The 17564-nt window shown below is 38.9% G+C and overlaps 1 protein-coding gene across 2 annotated transcripts; it reads right to left on the bottom strand.

Annotated features, from left to right (window-relative positions):
• Positions 1-814: 814 nt before the first annotated feature.
• DIO2 (iodothyronine deiodinase 2) lies at positions 815-17038 on the bottom strand. 2 transcript variants are annotated; one of them, XM_054400176.1, is made up of 2 exons: positions 16815-17038; positions 815-5868 (listed from the first exon to the last, which is right to left on the bottom strand). In XM_054400176.1, the coding sequence occupies exons 1-2, from the start codon at positions 17034-17036 to the stop codon at positions 5251-5253; spliced, it is 840 nt and encodes a 279-aa protein (XP_054256151.1). In that variant the 5' UTR covers positions 17037-17038; the 3' UTR covers positions 815-5250. The 2 variants fall into 2 exon arrangements, with proteins under 2 accessions (XP_054256151.1, XP_054256152.1); XM_054400177.1 differs by having other exon boundaries at positions 5296-5868.
• Positions 17039-17564: the final 526 nt, after the last annotated feature.

The following is a 17564-nucleotide window of genomic DNA, read 5'->3' as shown; positions in this document are numbered from 1 at the left end:
TCAAAAATCTCCTTTCAGTTCTTTGGGGGTTATTTTTGTGAAGTGAATTGGATAATCTAGAGAGTTATTTGTCTGGTTGTTCCAAGGACCTGTCAAGCATACTGTACTGAACATTTATGCCTGGGAAACTTAGACATAACTTTTCAGTGTCTTTCCTTTTAGTGATTTGTTTTGTTCTTTCTTACTTATATTCACAAAGAATTTCCAGATGTAAGGTCCTGTAAAAGTTACTGTAACAAAGATGACAAAGAGGACAACATTTCTAAAACACATCACGAAGTGATTTTTTTAGGAAGTTGCCAGACATTCTTCCATTTGAGTTTTTTTTTTTCTTTCTTTCTCCTGTAACAGCTATTTAGATGTGCTTTTAAGTTTGTTTTCCAGATTTTGCTTTCTCTGTGTTCACTGTAACGGCAGCTGCATGTGTAGCTGTCGAATTCACAACCAATTTGTCCAGGTTTCTTATGCTACATACTGCTCAACATGCTTTCTTCAACCACAGATATATTTTTTTTTAAGCAGTGCAATTCTGTGCAGATTTAACTGCTGTGCTTGTAGCTCTCAGTTTGTCTCCCCTTTACCTTTCTTAAAAGTTGAGGAGTAGTCAGATATTTATAAAGAGGTTTACTCACATTGTTTAAGATCTACTCAGGGTGGCTTGGGCTATTATATTATACATAATTTTAAGTTCCCTTGGACTAATGTCAAGATTTCAATGCATGTTGCTACCCAATATTAAAAAACAGGACACAGAAGAAGTATATTTTTGTTATTGTTTATTATAATACAAGAAAAACAAATCTAGAAAGCACATTTCATGGAGCACCATATCGTAACAAAATTTTGCTGGCTCTCCTACAAAGTGTATTTTTGACATTTGAACAATGACACACACATAGTCAGTACACACAGGTATCTATCTACACCCTGGTGATCTGAACAGCTGCACAGAGACCCCTCTTTCAAATAGAGAAACACCAAGGTGCACAGAAGAACGCCAGTGTGAGAGCATCTGAACGCTAACTGAGTTAATTACTCTTTTATTAACGATCTTCATAAGCACACAAGCCTTCACTGTCTCACCCTAATCTTTCTTCTCTGAAGTCTCTAAATTGGGCCCAAAGGTCACTGAATATGGATCTGGCACAGACAGGGTGAAGAATTGAACAAAACTGGCCAGTATTCCCTACCTGATACCTCTTATTGCTTTGGTTATAGTACTGAATGAAAGTCTTAAAAGAAAAGCTCTTAAGGCTACACTCCACATCACAGAAAAGCCACTTTCACACATACAGAAACATCACCTCCCTCCCCCCACACTCCTGAACACATAGCACTGATACCTTTTTGAGAAGCTATGTGAATTTCCCCACCAAAGTCACCTTCATAAAAATGACTGCATTTTGTTTTTCAAAGTGTCCAGACAGTTGTTGAACAACATATTTCACAATATATTTTTCTTTTCAATAGACAGGGCATGTTTTCCTGCTGTTTTAAATTTATGTCATTGTCTACACAAGTAAGAGCAAAATGCTATCACTTTCATCTGTACAAAATGTTTTATGTTCATTTTATACAATGCTAAATAATCATACTAAGCACAGAACAATGTAGAATGATAGCCCAGAATAGCTTTTTTACCTTACTCAAAATGAAGAAGTGCTGGAAGTTTCCCATACTAATGTTGTGACAAAATATTGGGATCTCCATTATATACAGTAGCCTTCCAGAATACTTTTGGGCACCTACTTTGTGAGCTGTTGCTCAGTATGTACGTCACACTGAAGCACCTCAAGTAATATGGTTTAGTGCCCTCAAATATAAGAATAAGAGACCAAAGCAAATCCAACCTCACAGCAGACTAGACCAGTTGTGATGTACTATGCTTGCAAGGTAGCAAAATTTCTTCCTGGACTCAAACCAATCCACTATTACAATAATTTTGGATATCTGACCTAAGTCCACTTCTATCATTAACTGAGAACAATGCATGAAGCTTAACTGAAAACCTTTTATAAAAGTGTTTTAATTTTACCAAAAAACCAAACCAAACCAAACCAAACCAAACCAAACCAAAACCAAACCCAAAACTAAAGAGCTTCTATTTCCATCAGCCACTTCCAAAAGATTTCTTTTTCCACTCCAAGCCCATTTCTCTTTGAAATGCTGCTCCTGCTTTCTGATCACAAATTTCTGAGGAAATTTAAGGATTTGCAAAATGTTTTTTCTGTCTTGATAATGAGTGTGGCTGAACTATCTTGAAGTTTTGGGCAGGGTGATAGTTTCATGTTGCCAAGAAAGAAATGAAGTTATTGTGCATTTTTTCGTGTGGAAAATCCTTGTAGATTTCCCATTTACAGGAGCCAATTTTATAATTCCTTTATACTATGTGATGAACAAGCATCTGTGAACAACAAGGCAAAATAAGGGAAATTCAAAAGGGGAAAATGGACTTAAAAAATCACTGTAACTTTAGATATGCAAAGGAGTATTAACTAACTGAATTACTACCTCAGACTCCTCTGAGCTCGAGGTATGTTTCAACATCTGTGCTAAACATTTGTCTAGCATTTTCTGGATAAACAAGTTCAAGCTTCAACTGTAGGACAGGAAAAAGGAGAAAGAAAAGACTCACTAGTTTAAGTCTTACAAAGGCAGTGTAGTAAAACCAGAAAAGATCCAGAGTCTAGTAAAGAATTTCATTTATCGTTTATCTTACCTGTGTAAGAATGTGAGTTATTGTTTAGCTTAAGAAACAAACAAAAGGTATGTTAATTTCTGTACAGAGTATATAATAACTGATATACAGAAGAAAAAAATGGGATCACTCCTGTTTATACTCTTTTAGCATACAAGAGCAAGATATGAGAATGACATTTAAAAGCAGCCAATTTAAATCTGAAAAAAAGAATCTGAAATTCCCCACCTCAGGAAATATTTGGATCACAAAACTCAGGATCAGCCTTTTGTGGAGTTGGTGAGATAACAATCACATTAGAGAAGACGAAAGTAATAAGGGCTGAAGCTAATGAAAATTCCAGAAGAAATTATTGCACCTTCCCCTGAAGCATCTGATACAGTCAGAAGTAGGACACTGGCTTAAATAAACCACATAGTTTGGCAATGTTACTGTTTCCATAGGACTACATTTTAACATTTCAGTTATGTTTCCCAGTTAGTCATGAAAAAGCATAACTATCTGAGCAGTGAGTGACAACAACATTCACAAATGGGAAAGCAGAATAATAAGAATTATTATTGTTTGTCTCAGACACCACTTATGTATGCATGCATATGTATATTCATACATAAAAGGATATGATATACATATACATATACATAAATGTATATCTGCATATATACACACACACACAATATACACACACACACAGACACATACCTTCTGAGAAGTGGGACCCACTAGAAGGTCTGAAGACCCTTTCCTGATAGATTTACCACACTGTAGAAGGGTGTGTGTGTGTGTGTGTGTGTTTAGTAGTTACAGAGGAAAATCTGAGGAGAGGAAGCATGAACTTGAATATGGGAGACTCAGTCTTGTTACTGTCATTATTTCAGATCTGTGCTCGAAAACAGATTTCCAATTGCCTTGCACATTGGCCAGGTTGACTAATGGCCAAGCAAGAAGAAATACACAATATTAAAGCGATATTGTAAAAATTACGATGTTTATGCATTTTCTGTTCTTTCCTTGCCTTCATAGTAGCACATCATATCATTGACAATCAGCTAGATGATAAATTAAAAGAACTAATTTGATTTCTGCCGCTTACCCTCTTATCTGTTTTATGTTTCTGCCAAAGCTGACAGAAAAGTTGAGTAGTCCCTCCTCATAGGTTTTCATTTATCAGCTCTAATGAGTTAGCTCATAGTAAACTGCCTTTTCATGAAACTTCATGAAAGTATCTCTTTAAGCAAGATTCCCCAGACCCATTCATATGGAAATTCTGCCATGTTTTATACTTATTCACATTAATTCACACTATTTGTCCTCCATTTTTCTCTAGGAAGGCTTTTGAGAATATGAGTGAAAGAATCACTTCATATGGTAGCAGAACTGCAGCTAATCGATTCTGAGGCTGCAAGCAACTTAGCTTCCAGACAAACTAAAGGAGCAATAAACTAGTTGCACATATCTAAGACAGCACAAATCTGCATGACTACATTTAACAGGGTAACAGGATGAATTTCCATTTCAATGAGGTAAAGTTGTGTATAAGTTTCCCCATGCCCTAAATACATCTGTAAAGTCATTATCTCAAATAAACATAAAAGAGAGAAATAACTTATTTTTTAAAAAGCTAAAAATGAAATTACCTTTAAGCCTATTGCTAGACAGCACAGAACCAGAGAATATTGATAAATGTATGTTGTCAGCTCTGAGAACTAAGGCCTAGTTGGTATCAGCTGAATTTTGTCTTGTGATGCTCTCTCTAGGTGGTTCTCACTGCTTTGTTACAAATAATTTTTGCTTTTTTTTTTGCTTTTTGAATTGTAATGGTCTTACTTGATCACCTCTGTCTTTTTGGTCCAACTCCATAGACATGAACACCTTTCTCAGCAGACCTGCATATTGGATACAAACATGTAGACAGAATTACATAGTTAATATGCTGTCAGAGGCATCTAGAGGGAGTACAAATGCCAGCCTACAATGTTTGATCTTGATCTGAACAGCCAGTCTGCCTGCAGGATTGCATTGCATGGTGGTTTCTGTAGTTTCTGAATAAATTATGTGCAGAGGACAACTGCCACACTCCACTGCGTTTCTATGCAAATCAATCGCAAGCCCTCTGGCTTCTCCTGGGTCATTTGCATTGACTACAGGAGGGTAAAGAAGCATTTCTGATGAAATGGCACAGCATTGCCTTTTCATGGATTGCTTTCCAAGCAGCAATGCTTCTGGCTCATTCCAGGGCTGACACTTCATGAGATAGGTTTTTGGGAGAGAGGCCTCATCTCACTGCTCTTCTGGCTTGCCAGCAGCACCTTTTTGCAGAAGCCTCTTCACCTCTTCAGTTTTGTAGCGAGCACAGGAGTGAGATTTTTTTTTTCATACAGTGATGCCTCTGTGGAGTTTTTTGTAGTTTGTTTGCTTTTGTGTTTTGTTTTGTGGGGGTTTTCTTTATCTAGTTAACATTCATTTGATCTTGCTATGAAATGTGTTCCTCAGTCACCTGAAATGCCTTATTCACACCAGCACATTTTCTGGTTTTTCCCTTTTATATCACCTTAAAGGGACACTTCTACTGTCATAGATTCTGTAGAGCATGGATTTCATCTTTTGCTGGAATTTTGTTCCAGCCAAAGCCGAACCTCCTGCAGATTGTAGTAAAAGGGGCCTTTACCTCCCAGATAGGCAATTTTTTGTCTCTGCACAATGCATACTCGCTCAAATGAAACCCCATAAGCCACATTGGCGTTGTTGTCCATGCAATCAGCCACCACCTGGCACTGAGGTGGCAAGGAAAAGTGTTCTAGGAGCTGGTGAGCAGCTGCACATCGGTCTTCCTGGTTCCTGTGTTTCTTAACTTCAAATGAAGAGGGAGAGATTCCAGGGGCAGCCCAGCCATCTGACGGGTGAGCCTCATCAATGTAGACCAACAGAAAGTCAGCCACACCAGAGAACTCCTCCACCAGCTTGCTGAAAGCTGACAGCTGGCTCGTGAACGGTGGTCAGGTAGCTGAACCAAAGTTGACCACCAGTGGTCGCTCAGAGTTGGCAAAATCCAGAAGGTGGCATTTGGTTCCACACTTGCTGCCGACACTCTTCCAGCTGCTGCTGCTGCCGTCACTGCCCTTGGCTATGTGGATTACACTGGAATTTGGGGCTTCTCCTCCTAGTTTGACCTGATGGCAAGACAAATTTAAACATAATAAGTTAATGTGATGTGCTTGTCCAGTATCCTTATGCCTCTCTTCAAACAGTCACCTGTTCAAAGAGTACATCTACCTACATACAGGGACACTAGCGTGGGAATACAGCAAGTCATTAAAAACAGCAGCTTCAAAAAGTTCATCTAGCCCATCTCCATTGATAGTGCAGGGGAATGTGGCATTCCTGACAGGTATATTGCTTCATTATTGCTAGAAAATTTGATCTGGAAATCTGTTTTGTCATGTCCACTATAGACACAGTCCTGTCCACCCTTAAGTATCTACAGATACTTATTTGCTTTCAGACAATCTCCAATTTCTTCTAACTTCCCTTGCAAGTCAAATTTTCTAGATATGATTCTTTCTCACTGCCATCCTGAGTTCCCTCTACTTGGTTCACATCTTTGGAAAGCAGTGTTCAAATCTACAAAAGAGTTTTTCCTAATTCTCAGAATAATCAGACAATTTGTGTATCTGTCAAGCTACACCAGTTTATACATTCTGATATTATCTTTATACAAGCTATCATGACTGTTTGGGGAAACAGACAGTTCACTAGGGATTAGCTAGTGAGAAGTTATTATGCCTAGGTCCCTTCTGCCTGTCTATTTTCCCCCCATCCTGGATTTGGGTACTTCATCAATCTAGCCTGAATGTGATGCTTTGCACTTGGCTTCATGGAATTGCACCTGATGTTTTAAACTATGTTTCAAATTCTGCAGAATCATTCTGCGTTGTCTACCTGATTTCACAACACATTCAGTGCACCTCAATTTTGAGATGTTTGCAAATTTCATGTATCTATATTCTCATCCATCCTGCAGTCCAAGAGAGTTATCTGCGGATGCCCACTCAACATATCATTCTGTTTTGACAAAGGACCATCCAAGACTGTGCTTTCTAAAGGGATTTCTAACAACTTTACAGTTATTTCATCAGTGACTAACTGATACATTTCTTTCCACTGCAATGTTTCTCAAGATGGTTTGAGTAGGATGAAGTGAAACAAACTTTCTCAGCTCTGACCCCAAATCTGACTCAGACCTAACAGGCAATTGTGGAATAGCCATTGTGTCTGACCACTTCTATGTCTCTGTCTACAGAAAAAAAAAACAACTCACAAGAGACTGCCAGAATAAGGTGGAGCCTGTAGAGGGCTCCAAGGCCCTTAGCTGATAACTGCTATAGAACTACAAAATATTATTACATAAGACAATTTATTTTTAAGGAGCTTTGCCACACGTAATTCCTATTTATCTGCTTCTAACATCAAGGTTTAGCACAGCAATGCAATTACGCTTTTGTATTTCCCCAACTCTATTTCTTTCTGTCTTCTATTTTATTATGTTCAGAGGTGTTGTTTTGAAGGAAAAGTACAGGGCCGAACTCTGAAGTCTTTCACATCTTATTAATTTTTTTCTGAAGTTACACTCCAGTTGAAATCAATAGAAGCTAACACTGCATAAGAACTGTGTAAAACTGAATAAATAACTGATTTTTAATGCACTTCTATTCTACATTCCATTATAGGGTATCCTAGTGAGTCATCCTCAGTAAGAAACTGGGTTAGCAGCTGAATACTTAACTGATATGATTGATACTGCACACAGATCCAGAGGCAAGTATATTGTAGATACCCGAGAAATATGACTGCCTTGAACAAATTTACATTTATTCATAACTCAACGTTATTTAATCAGAATAGCAACAGAAGTAAATGTCTAACCAGAGCAAAGTTTGTTGGACACTGCCCTTAAAGCCGCCAGCCTTCACAGCTACAAGAGAAGGTCTCACAGCACACTGGCACATGATATAAACATCATTTTGACTATTTCCTATGGGCAAATTGAGAGACAGCTCTGCCACTATTCACTCCATGATTAGCAAGATTCACAAACCTTTCCGGGTCAAGCACATGGCAATCATGCCTCTGGGAGCAGAGCATGTGCAGCTACAGCTGCACCACGGGGCCAGGAAAGCAAGCGATGCTCCAGGAAAGCATAGTCCCTTGTGCCCCTGCTCCCCATAAACCTGCATCCACTGCATTGTTATCTGCTACAGCCCTGGTAACATTTTTTTTTAAAGGCTTCTGTTCATTTGCCTTCAAAAGCAAATGAGGTTTGAAACATCTAAGTTGACTACTTGCTGTATGAGTGTGCTGTCCAAGTAAGGAGAAGAGCTCTACAGTAAGTTTTTAAGATTGGTCTGGAGAGAGGCAGACTCAGATGCTCGGACTATAGCTTTTAAGAATTAGCATTAAGCATCTTGCATCGTTTATGAATCATTGATACAGGCCACCTAAACCTTAGCGGGTAGTAGGCATCTTCTGTGCAGCTGTTGAACATCTCATTTCTCTCTCCCATTCTGGGCAGTTAAATAGGCAAAGCAGGAGCGAGTAAGGCAAAGGCCCAGCTGCAAAGAAATGCACAGGTCAAGATCATACGGCAGCCATATAATCATCCCAAGGGCTGCATGGAATTCGTAAACCAGTTAGACAACTCAACAGGTAAGTTGAGGTAAGTTGGTAACTACCAAAAAAGACACACCTCAAAGAACACAACATCTACACATCTGCACAAACAACTAGATCCCTCTTTACCTAGAAAGCTTAACTGCTTTGTTTGCCCTACCAACCAAATACTTTTTCAGAGCTAGTTTGCCTGATATGCGCCTTTTGGACAAAGCCTGACATGTGAGTATCCGTGCTGCACACACTCCCTGGATGAATAAAGAGCCTCAGTATATAGGAGTGTGCATTCATCCAGTCAAAGAAAAGAAGTGATAACACATGATTTATCTCGTAAATTAAGCAACGCACTTTGTATTTCTGATATTTGCTGGAACTCTTCAGAGGAGAAGAAAAAGGAAGGAAAAAAGCATAGAAGCAACTAAATCACAGCAATGACCAGAACTGCTCAGGAGACAAACACCCAAACAGCTGTTTCCCCTCACTCTTCTGGTTTTATTTTAATAAAGCCATTATGATTTAAAATATGCTAACCAACACTTCTGAACTGGGAAGTCACAGTCTGCTTCTTGAACATACTTAAGCAGAAAGACCAGCTCTTCATTACTAACTCTCAGGTCTACCAAACGTCTCTCTCTTTCCTTTAGGTGAGTTTGCAAAACCCAAAGGAACAGATTAACAAAACATCTCCCATCAAACACCAATATGTAAATGCCCTGCGAGTACTATTTAATATTGATACCAAGGGTGGCAACATATTTCACTGTTCTCCAACAATGCAAGTTTACCTTCTGTCTCTCCCACTCCTTACTGACCAAAACACAGATGGGTTTAGGCAATAAAATACAAATATGTCCTGCATCACCTTGTAGACACTTTTCTTCATTTCCCACAGCCATGAAGTCCCATGGCCGCAGGTTACCTATCACTTTAATTTTTGTTTCTAGGAGTGCTTGTGTTGGGGTTTTTTTCCCCTTAATGAGATATCCTTGCCAAGTAGTCATTCAGGAGGCATTTTCTGCTCTTGTGGAGGAGTAATTAGGTCGGTGCCTTGTTCTATGCCAGTGTCAGGCACTCCAAAAAGCAGCCCTGCCCAGTCGCTAATGCTTAAACATGAGCAGCAGCATCTCCACTAATTGGTCTTGATGAAGCACTGATGTTCCCAAAGGAACTCTTTATTTCACCAGGCTAGGGAACCGATTGACACAGAATGACAATATCATCCTTGCTGATCATCTGCACTGTAGGCCTTGGCTGTTGTCTTTGTTGTTATTTATTGAAAGAAAAAATAGATCTTGGAAAAGAAAATCAGTGCAATGAGTAAACAAACAAAACCTCCCATGTATTCAGCCAAACTGCTTTTGAAAATTTACACAAAGGCAGGCAAAATATAAATTCTGAGAAAGGAACTAGCAGAATTCCCCTCACACGCAATCCAGCACTTCTATAACCATGTACTTATGTGTGCAAACGTTTGGGCGTTCAGTGCCAGCCTCCAGGACGAGGTGGAAACAAGGCAGCGCACAGCTACCCCCTCCCACGCTGTCTGCACGGACACGCAAGGTAGGCCAACCACATCTGAAAGCCTGCCTGGCCATCAGCAAGAGCAAGCAGCAGCGTGACACCAAAGTGATGCCTTGCATCTGTTGTGTGAATTTTGTGTTTAACAGCCTTGGTACTGCATCTTCTTCTCCGAGTATGCATGGGGAGTGAAAAGGGAACAAGGTTGTTGATGCTTTAGCCTGCAGACTGCAAAATGAAGTAGGCAGGAGGAGGAAATAAAGCCCTATTCATAAACTACAGGCTAGAAATAGCATATACTGCTAACTGTTGTACATACTCCATGAGGAATAGGAAAAGCCCCACAGACAAGACATCGCCTCTTCATTTGCCTTTTCTTTTTTCCTGTTTTGCTTTTAGTAGCTTTAGCATAATCCTCCTGGGGTTCTGTTCACTGGAATACAGCTTTCATAGCATGCATGAGGGATTTTCAAACAGTTTGGCAGATTCATCAGGCTGTGTCCACTCCCTGAAGAATATAGGTATTGCCAGACAGTTAGCAGTCTGTGATACTAGCCATATTTAAATATGGATATGTCATGTTTGGGACTGCAGTCCAGTGACTGGTAATGAGCTGAATCCCAGGAGCTTTTTCCTTCTTTTCAAATACTCTGCTTTGATTTGATTTAATCCCATTCAGCTAAATATAACCTCTGAACAGCCTGATATTTCTCAGTGTTTCATCCAAATCATAATCAGACTCTGGCTGGAGAATTATACAAATTATTATTTTTGTCTTCTTTATTTATCTGACCCAGAGTTGTACCGAGGAAGACTTTATCTGGGTAGCATACAAGAGTGGGAGATCTTCGTTTAGCATGGAGAGGTGGCAGCACCTGTAGAAGACTGGATTACTCAAAGTGGAGAGAAGAAACTGGAACTGACTAGAGAACTCCTGGAGTCCAGAGTGTTTCATTTAGGATCAGGTGTGTGAAGCTGAGTGAGAGAAGTAGAAAGTAAGTTAAAAGGCCACAGCCCAGGTAAAAATAACTAGTCAAATGTTTCCCTTTTTATTTAAAAACTGTTAATCCCAGAAATGACCATGTGTGGAAGAAGGAAAGAATAAATGAGCCTTCTGACTTGCACTCTTGGGAAAAAAAAAAAAAAAAGAAAGGCTAATTTTATTTCCTATGATGATCAGGGAGCCCACCGTAAGTGTTTTAAAACTTATGTTTCCCTCAAGATGGGAGAAGCCTACGACAATGTCTACACTTTTGTGGACTCTACCTACAAGTGACACAGGCCTTCACCAATCTGTTAGTCAGCACCTGGAGGACATCTGAAGTTACTTTGGACTTTTTTCTTCTTTCTTCCATACTCAGCTTTACTATCATGGTAGTTTTGTTGGGCACAGAGCTGGGGTACAGGGAACTGGTACTATCCTTATTCTGGCTGATGCCTGTTAGCAAATTTTCTTTGCCACAGCAGAAGAGAATTTTCACAAGGGTTTGACAAAAAGGCAAGCATTTCTGTCAAGTCAGTTTCTCATAAGTAACAGTGAAAATGGAAGACTACAAAGATGGAAGATGAGGGGTCAGATCTGCAAAATTAAATGGGTAGGATGAGATCCCATGGGGAATAGAAGTTGTCATATTACTTTTCCTACCCTTGTCTGTCCACTCTATGCGACAAACTGTCTCCTTCTTTTGATTAGGTCACTGCACAATGGGTGCCTGGTGTAGGTTGGTCCTCAGACACTACTACAAGAAATGTGATTATATATTAGCAATGATAATGCTTTAATAACAATATTAACACAAAGTCCAAACTCTGTTGAATTTATGTTTCGAGTACTGGTTTTAATTGTGGTTTTGTTTTGCTCACTTCTTTCAAGATTGCTTTCATTTGCAAATGTCAATGAAAACAATTCTGCTAGGGCTGAACTTTGTAAAACCAATAAAATATTTTTCGTACCACACAATATCTCGCCCTAAACTCTGAAACGGACTTTCTTTCACAAATTCCCTTTACCACTGTCAAACGCAGAGAGACATTTTCTTACCTTGCCAGGCTAAATAAACACAAATATGTACAAAGGTTATGTCTTTGTTCCAATTTTTAAAAGATTTCCCCAGAAAGCAAAGAGTTACTAGACAGTCAAACAGCAGGTAAAGGATCGTGCTGTTGCTTGCACTTAGTATGACAATTTTGGGGCTGCCCTGCTTTGCATACCGATTTATTTTATGAATGAATGATGTACGTATCAGGTAGGCAGAAGTAGCAAAAGGTAATTTAATTGTGCCTCCGTGAAATCTCAGGAAAATCCACCTGGGTATTTACCAAACCAGTCTACTTGCTGTTGTGTCCAGAGCTGGGCCTATGCTGTGAAGTTGGAATCCTGTGCCTCTGTGCTGAGTCGGTCATGCCAGAGCTTGCCCTGTCCCATTCTAAAGACAGTCAAAAGCTGCACAAGAACATACACACCCAGCACTATCCATCGTTTGAAATACCAGCATCCTTCTGAGGGCTCACATACATGTATGCACACGTGCATATTACCCTCATAGGTGCACCACGGCATTCTTAAGCATTTTGCTGCTCCAGAAAGATGTCATTAAGATTTTCCTCTTATCTACCCTGCACTGAGGTGGAGAAGAGGGAGGATTTCCTCTAGGAAAACCTCACAGCTCTCTACTGGAGACCAGGAATGCTAGCTCTCCTTCAATGAAACACAAAGCTCCCATCCAGCGCTGGAAAAGCTCCCAGTATGAGACCTCAACACCCACTGCTAATGGGTGCAATCTTGTTTGTACCTATTTTAAAAACATTTTAAGATAACAATTTCTCATCTTTGGAATCTTAGAAGGTAGATTCATCCCAGTACTAAATTAAGCGTGGAATTCAGGAGGTTAAAAAAAGGTTTTTTTCAAACCTTTTCTCTGGATTTCTTAAGATATGTGACACATTCTACATAAATGCTGCAGGCTAAGCCAAATGCCTCTCTGGCATTTGTACAGATGGCCTATGTAAATCATACAGAAGGCACACTAACACCCTCCCAAAAGTCTTTTTTTTTTTTCTTTCTTATAAGTAGGTGTTGTTGAATTCATATCTATATATACCTCTGCATATATATATATATATGCAAACAAATGAGAGGACTGACTCCTGAAAGAGCAGATTATGTATCCTTATGTGCATTTTTGCATTTATACACATGAAGGAAAACACAAAGCACATATCTGTATACATGCAAACACATAGGAAGGTGTAAATACCTATACAGACATACATACATGATTTGCTCTTCAATGAGTCAATCCACTCATTTCTGTAGATAAAAAGAGCACAACAGTAAATTAGAAAGATAGCACTTAAATAAAATAGTTCCACTCTCTCAATTTATACAAAGTTCAAGTGACTTGACTACTAGCTCTGTTTATTTTTGTTATGACAGTTGGTCTGGTCCTAAAGACTCTCTTGTTGTAGTGTTAGACATGGTTGCCTCTCAGAAAACAACATGTGGAGGATGTTTTATAAATTACAAAGCTGGCGATGAACCATGAGCGTGACAGATACTGAACTGTGAGATGAGGAAGTAAAAATAAATATATTTAGCATTGATAAAATTTATGCAAAAAAACCTAAATAAACAAATAATCAATCATTTTTATTCTGGTTGGACTGTAAAATATGGATAAAATGAGTCATATAGCATGTTTCAACAGGAAAAGAACACTGAACATACACTATATAACAACCAATACTGTATTGCATCCCCACTGAGGATGTTAAAAGTCTCCAACTGTTCTTAGATAATATTGCCCAGGAAACAACTGCCCTCACCAAGAAGTCATGTGCAACAGTGGTTAATAACAACAAAACCAGATAAAAAGCAAATTGAAATTTGGGCAAGATATTAACAAAAAAAAACTTTCTAGAAGAGAAATAGCTATTTTCAAATATACTCTACTTTTAACCACTCCAGGATCATCTCTTGTACACAACAGTCTTGAAACAAAATCATTTATTTCTAGAATAGTTTGTGTGCTTGCAAGGCAGAGCTCCTTTCTAGTAAGAAATTTACTTCAATCCAGAATCTAGTAAAGAGTGGATTCTGGGACAGAGTTTTTCTGGAATGGCTTCCAGTAAATTTTTTTATGAATAAAAATTTTGCATCAAGTAAAAAATGTTATGAAATATACTCAGAAAAAGTTCTGTTCAAGTGATACAAAAACCAGAAGAACAACCTGTTACTTCTTTAACCCAGTCTTCTGCTAACTGGCAGTAGAGCTTTGGTTTATCTCAAATATCTGCAATTCTGCAACTCTAGCTGACACATGGTGATTATTTCAAACACTCCTCAATGGAATGAGTTTCAGCATCTGCTTAACTACTTTGCTAATACCTGGCTTCATCTACCAAATTGGAGGAACAAGCAATCATGGTTATGATATTATTTACATTTGCCATATGTTTAGTACTCCAGTTCCATAATATTTTAGTTTTTTATCCTCCCTAAATGGCTAAGATTAAGATATCACTGGGAATTTCTATTCAGGGTTTAGAAAAAGATAATTGATGGGAAAAGATGTTTTGTGAGACAGTCTTTACCACTGTTACAGTGGAGAGCTGGAATCCCCCCCTCTTAAAACCATCACAACCACATTTCACTATTTCTCATGCTTTTTGAACAATGCTACAAAGCATGTTATGCTTCCAATTTTTTCAACTCTACCAATATGCCTTTCCAGTTGAAAACTTTCTTCCTTCCTCTTCCTTAGAGGAGCAGCAGAAGATTCTCTTCTGTTGTGGAGTGATGACATTTCTCCTATCATTGCTCATCAGTTTATTGTGTCCCCTCTATAATTTGTTTTAATTTGATTTCTATACATCTTTCTTTCTATAACAATCAAGAGTTTCCAATGATCTTCCTGTCTTTGTGGCCTAGAACTCCACTAAGGAAAACAGAGTCTGTCCATAAAATAAGTCAATTGATTTTTGTCTTAAGAATACCTGGCATGAATGGTTTTCTCCTTTTTGGAACAAGGTGATAAAATTTTGTGATGTTTGTGTGAATTTTTTTTTTTCTGCTGAGGTCACTGAAGTCAAAATTCATTCTAGGGACCTTAAAGTATGATTGGCTTGAACAACCTATGTCATTTAATGTTGATAAGGGCGAGTTTTTAATTACCAAAGTTCAAGGTAAGAGTTTTATTACCAATACCAAAAATAACACAGAGTCATTGTCCCTTTAGCATCCATGGCTGGCATCAATAGTACTGAGGAAAAGGCAAAGAACTACTTTAAAAATATGGAAAGGCATGCAACATCTTTATTTGAAATAATTTTCTGTTATTTAAGCTTAATAAGATTGAAAATATCTCATGTATATAAAAGTTTCCTTACAGTTTCATGTCTTCCTCACACCCTGGGCCACATACAGGTTGCAAATATAAGAACTGGAAAATCAGTTGTTTCAGAGCCATGCTACCAGCTTCCACTGGAGCCTTAATCAAGTTGTGTGTTAACTGTCTTGCCTTCTGTAAAATAGTAACAATTGTGTTGACCAGCCCATTTTAACAAACCTACTGTAAAATTTCCTCAGTTTCTGTGAAGAGACTGAAATCAGAAACTAGAAGGGCTAGGAGAGTAGCAAGATTCATTCAGCATTACTTTATTTGGGTAGCCAGCTGGCTGATTCCTAGAGTGGCAGTAAAAGGTTGACCCATTTGGCAAAAGCTAATGTTATTTATATTTGTCTTACACTGAAAATTAATGTCCCTGTGGCTTAGGTTTCAGGCTAAGCAGCTTGTGTTCAATACAAAGCTAATTCTTCATATCATTGGTTAAAAAGCAAATACAGAAACCATTGTTGGGGAATGAAGGGGAACTGGGGGGAAGGTGATACAAGAAATATTTCAGAAGACACAGACTGGTCATTTGGATAAGACATCTGTGACCTCATGACATCACATAGGGTATGTTAAATTAGACAGTCTAATAAGACAACACCTTAACAGACTAAGCACTGTTTTGGAAGCCACAGAGCTCTGAATCCAGTTCTGCTTACTAACTGGGTGGCCTGTGCAATAAATTTCATCTTTTTGGGTCCAGTTTTTCAGTCTATAAAAGGGAACTATAACTACCTCATGAAACCTGGACAGTAACAGTAGGTAATGTTTGAACAAAAATTAAAGGGAAAAAAAAAGGAAAAAAGGGGGGGGGGGGGAAAGAGAAAAAAGACAAAAAAAAAAGTACATGTTGTATAACTGATATTGGCTTAATTAATTTAAATCACCAGGCAGCTATCCTTCATCTAGTCAAGTTCCTTTTTAAACTCTGACATGTCCCTCTCTCACTGGTTTTATGGAGGGAAAAAAAAAAAAAAGTCTGTTTCCCTCCATGCCCAGTTTTACTACTACTTGGATGCTTTCTCCAATATGTAATTTAACGTGAGTAGTAAAAAATGCCAGTGTAATGACAAAGGCTCATTTCTATCTTTTATGCTAAGACAATTCTATGCATAGCTCTATTTAAAATTCAGTCTTTGTATAATCTTGAGAAATTCACACGGCAGGCAATTAAACAACAGCTATGAAAACATCTGGAGCATTTTACAATTATATGAAGATCTTAAAATACTTGATACACATGAAGAGTATTATTTCTACTGGTGGGAAAACTGAGGCACAGCTAAATTTAAGTAACGTGGCCCTGGCTACAGAGAGTTAGTGGCAGAGCAGAAACTGCAGCTCCTCAATCTCGTCAGTGCTTAGCTCCCACTTAAAAAACATTGCTTCTTTCAGTTTACACCTCTCCCATCAAAGTTAACATCAAACAGGCACAGTCTGCACGTCAGAGTCATTCCTTTCCCTTCTCCTCTGACAACGGGGATGTCCATCACAGTTTACCCACGCCAACCGGCCAGTCCCCATCCCTGCGTACCCACCTGCTTGTAGGCATCCAGGAGGAAGCTCTTCCAAACACAGCGCAGACCCTCCGAGGTCAGCATCCTCCGCCACTCACCGCGCCCAGACTTAGACCGGCTCAGAAATAGCACCATGTGCTTCAGGAGGATCACAGAGTCATACAGTGCAAGGAAGAGGCAATTGGAGAAAAAGACCGGCAAGATCTGAAGCGTGATCAGCAAATCCACACTTAGCAGACCCATCTTCCTTGCTGCTTCTCTCCAGCGAGATGCCTTCAGCTCCCTTTTTTGCTCTGCACCCTCATTTAAAAAAGTAAAGTAAAAAAGTATTTCAGAAGCCTCTTTACCCCTCGTTCAGCCAGTCTCTTCAAAATGAGCAGAGATAGTTAAATATGAGAAGGCTGATTAAAACCATAACTGCATGATACTCATCAAATTCTGAGCTGCTTATTTTTCAGAAACTAAGATGTTAACAAAAATTCTTTCCTCAACCAGGAGACCTGATTTTTGTTGAAGAGAGAGTCAGCTGTGCTTCCAGCTCCCTGCAGTTACAAAATTTAAGCTGAGACTGTTAATTGTTAACTTCCCTGCACTATCCCATTGTTTCTCAGCTATTTAAGCACTGAACAGACCTCTCATTTCTGTGTCAGTAAGGCTAGCTACCAGGTGCAACAATACTTTTTTAAAAAAAGGTTTATGTACATAAACTTTCTGTTCCTCCCTCTTCTCCCTCCCTCTTTCCCTCTCTCCCTCCCCACCCCCCACCCCCCC

Source organism: Indicator indicator, chromosome 4, assembly GCF_027791375.1.
Source record: "Indicator indicator isolate 239-I01 chromosome 4, UM_Iind_1.1, whole genome shotgun sequence".
NCBI lineage: Eukaryota > Metazoa > Chordata > Aves > Piciformes > Indicatoridae > Indicator > Indicator indicator.
This window is presented reverse-complemented; position numbering and strand designations above follow the sequence as displayed.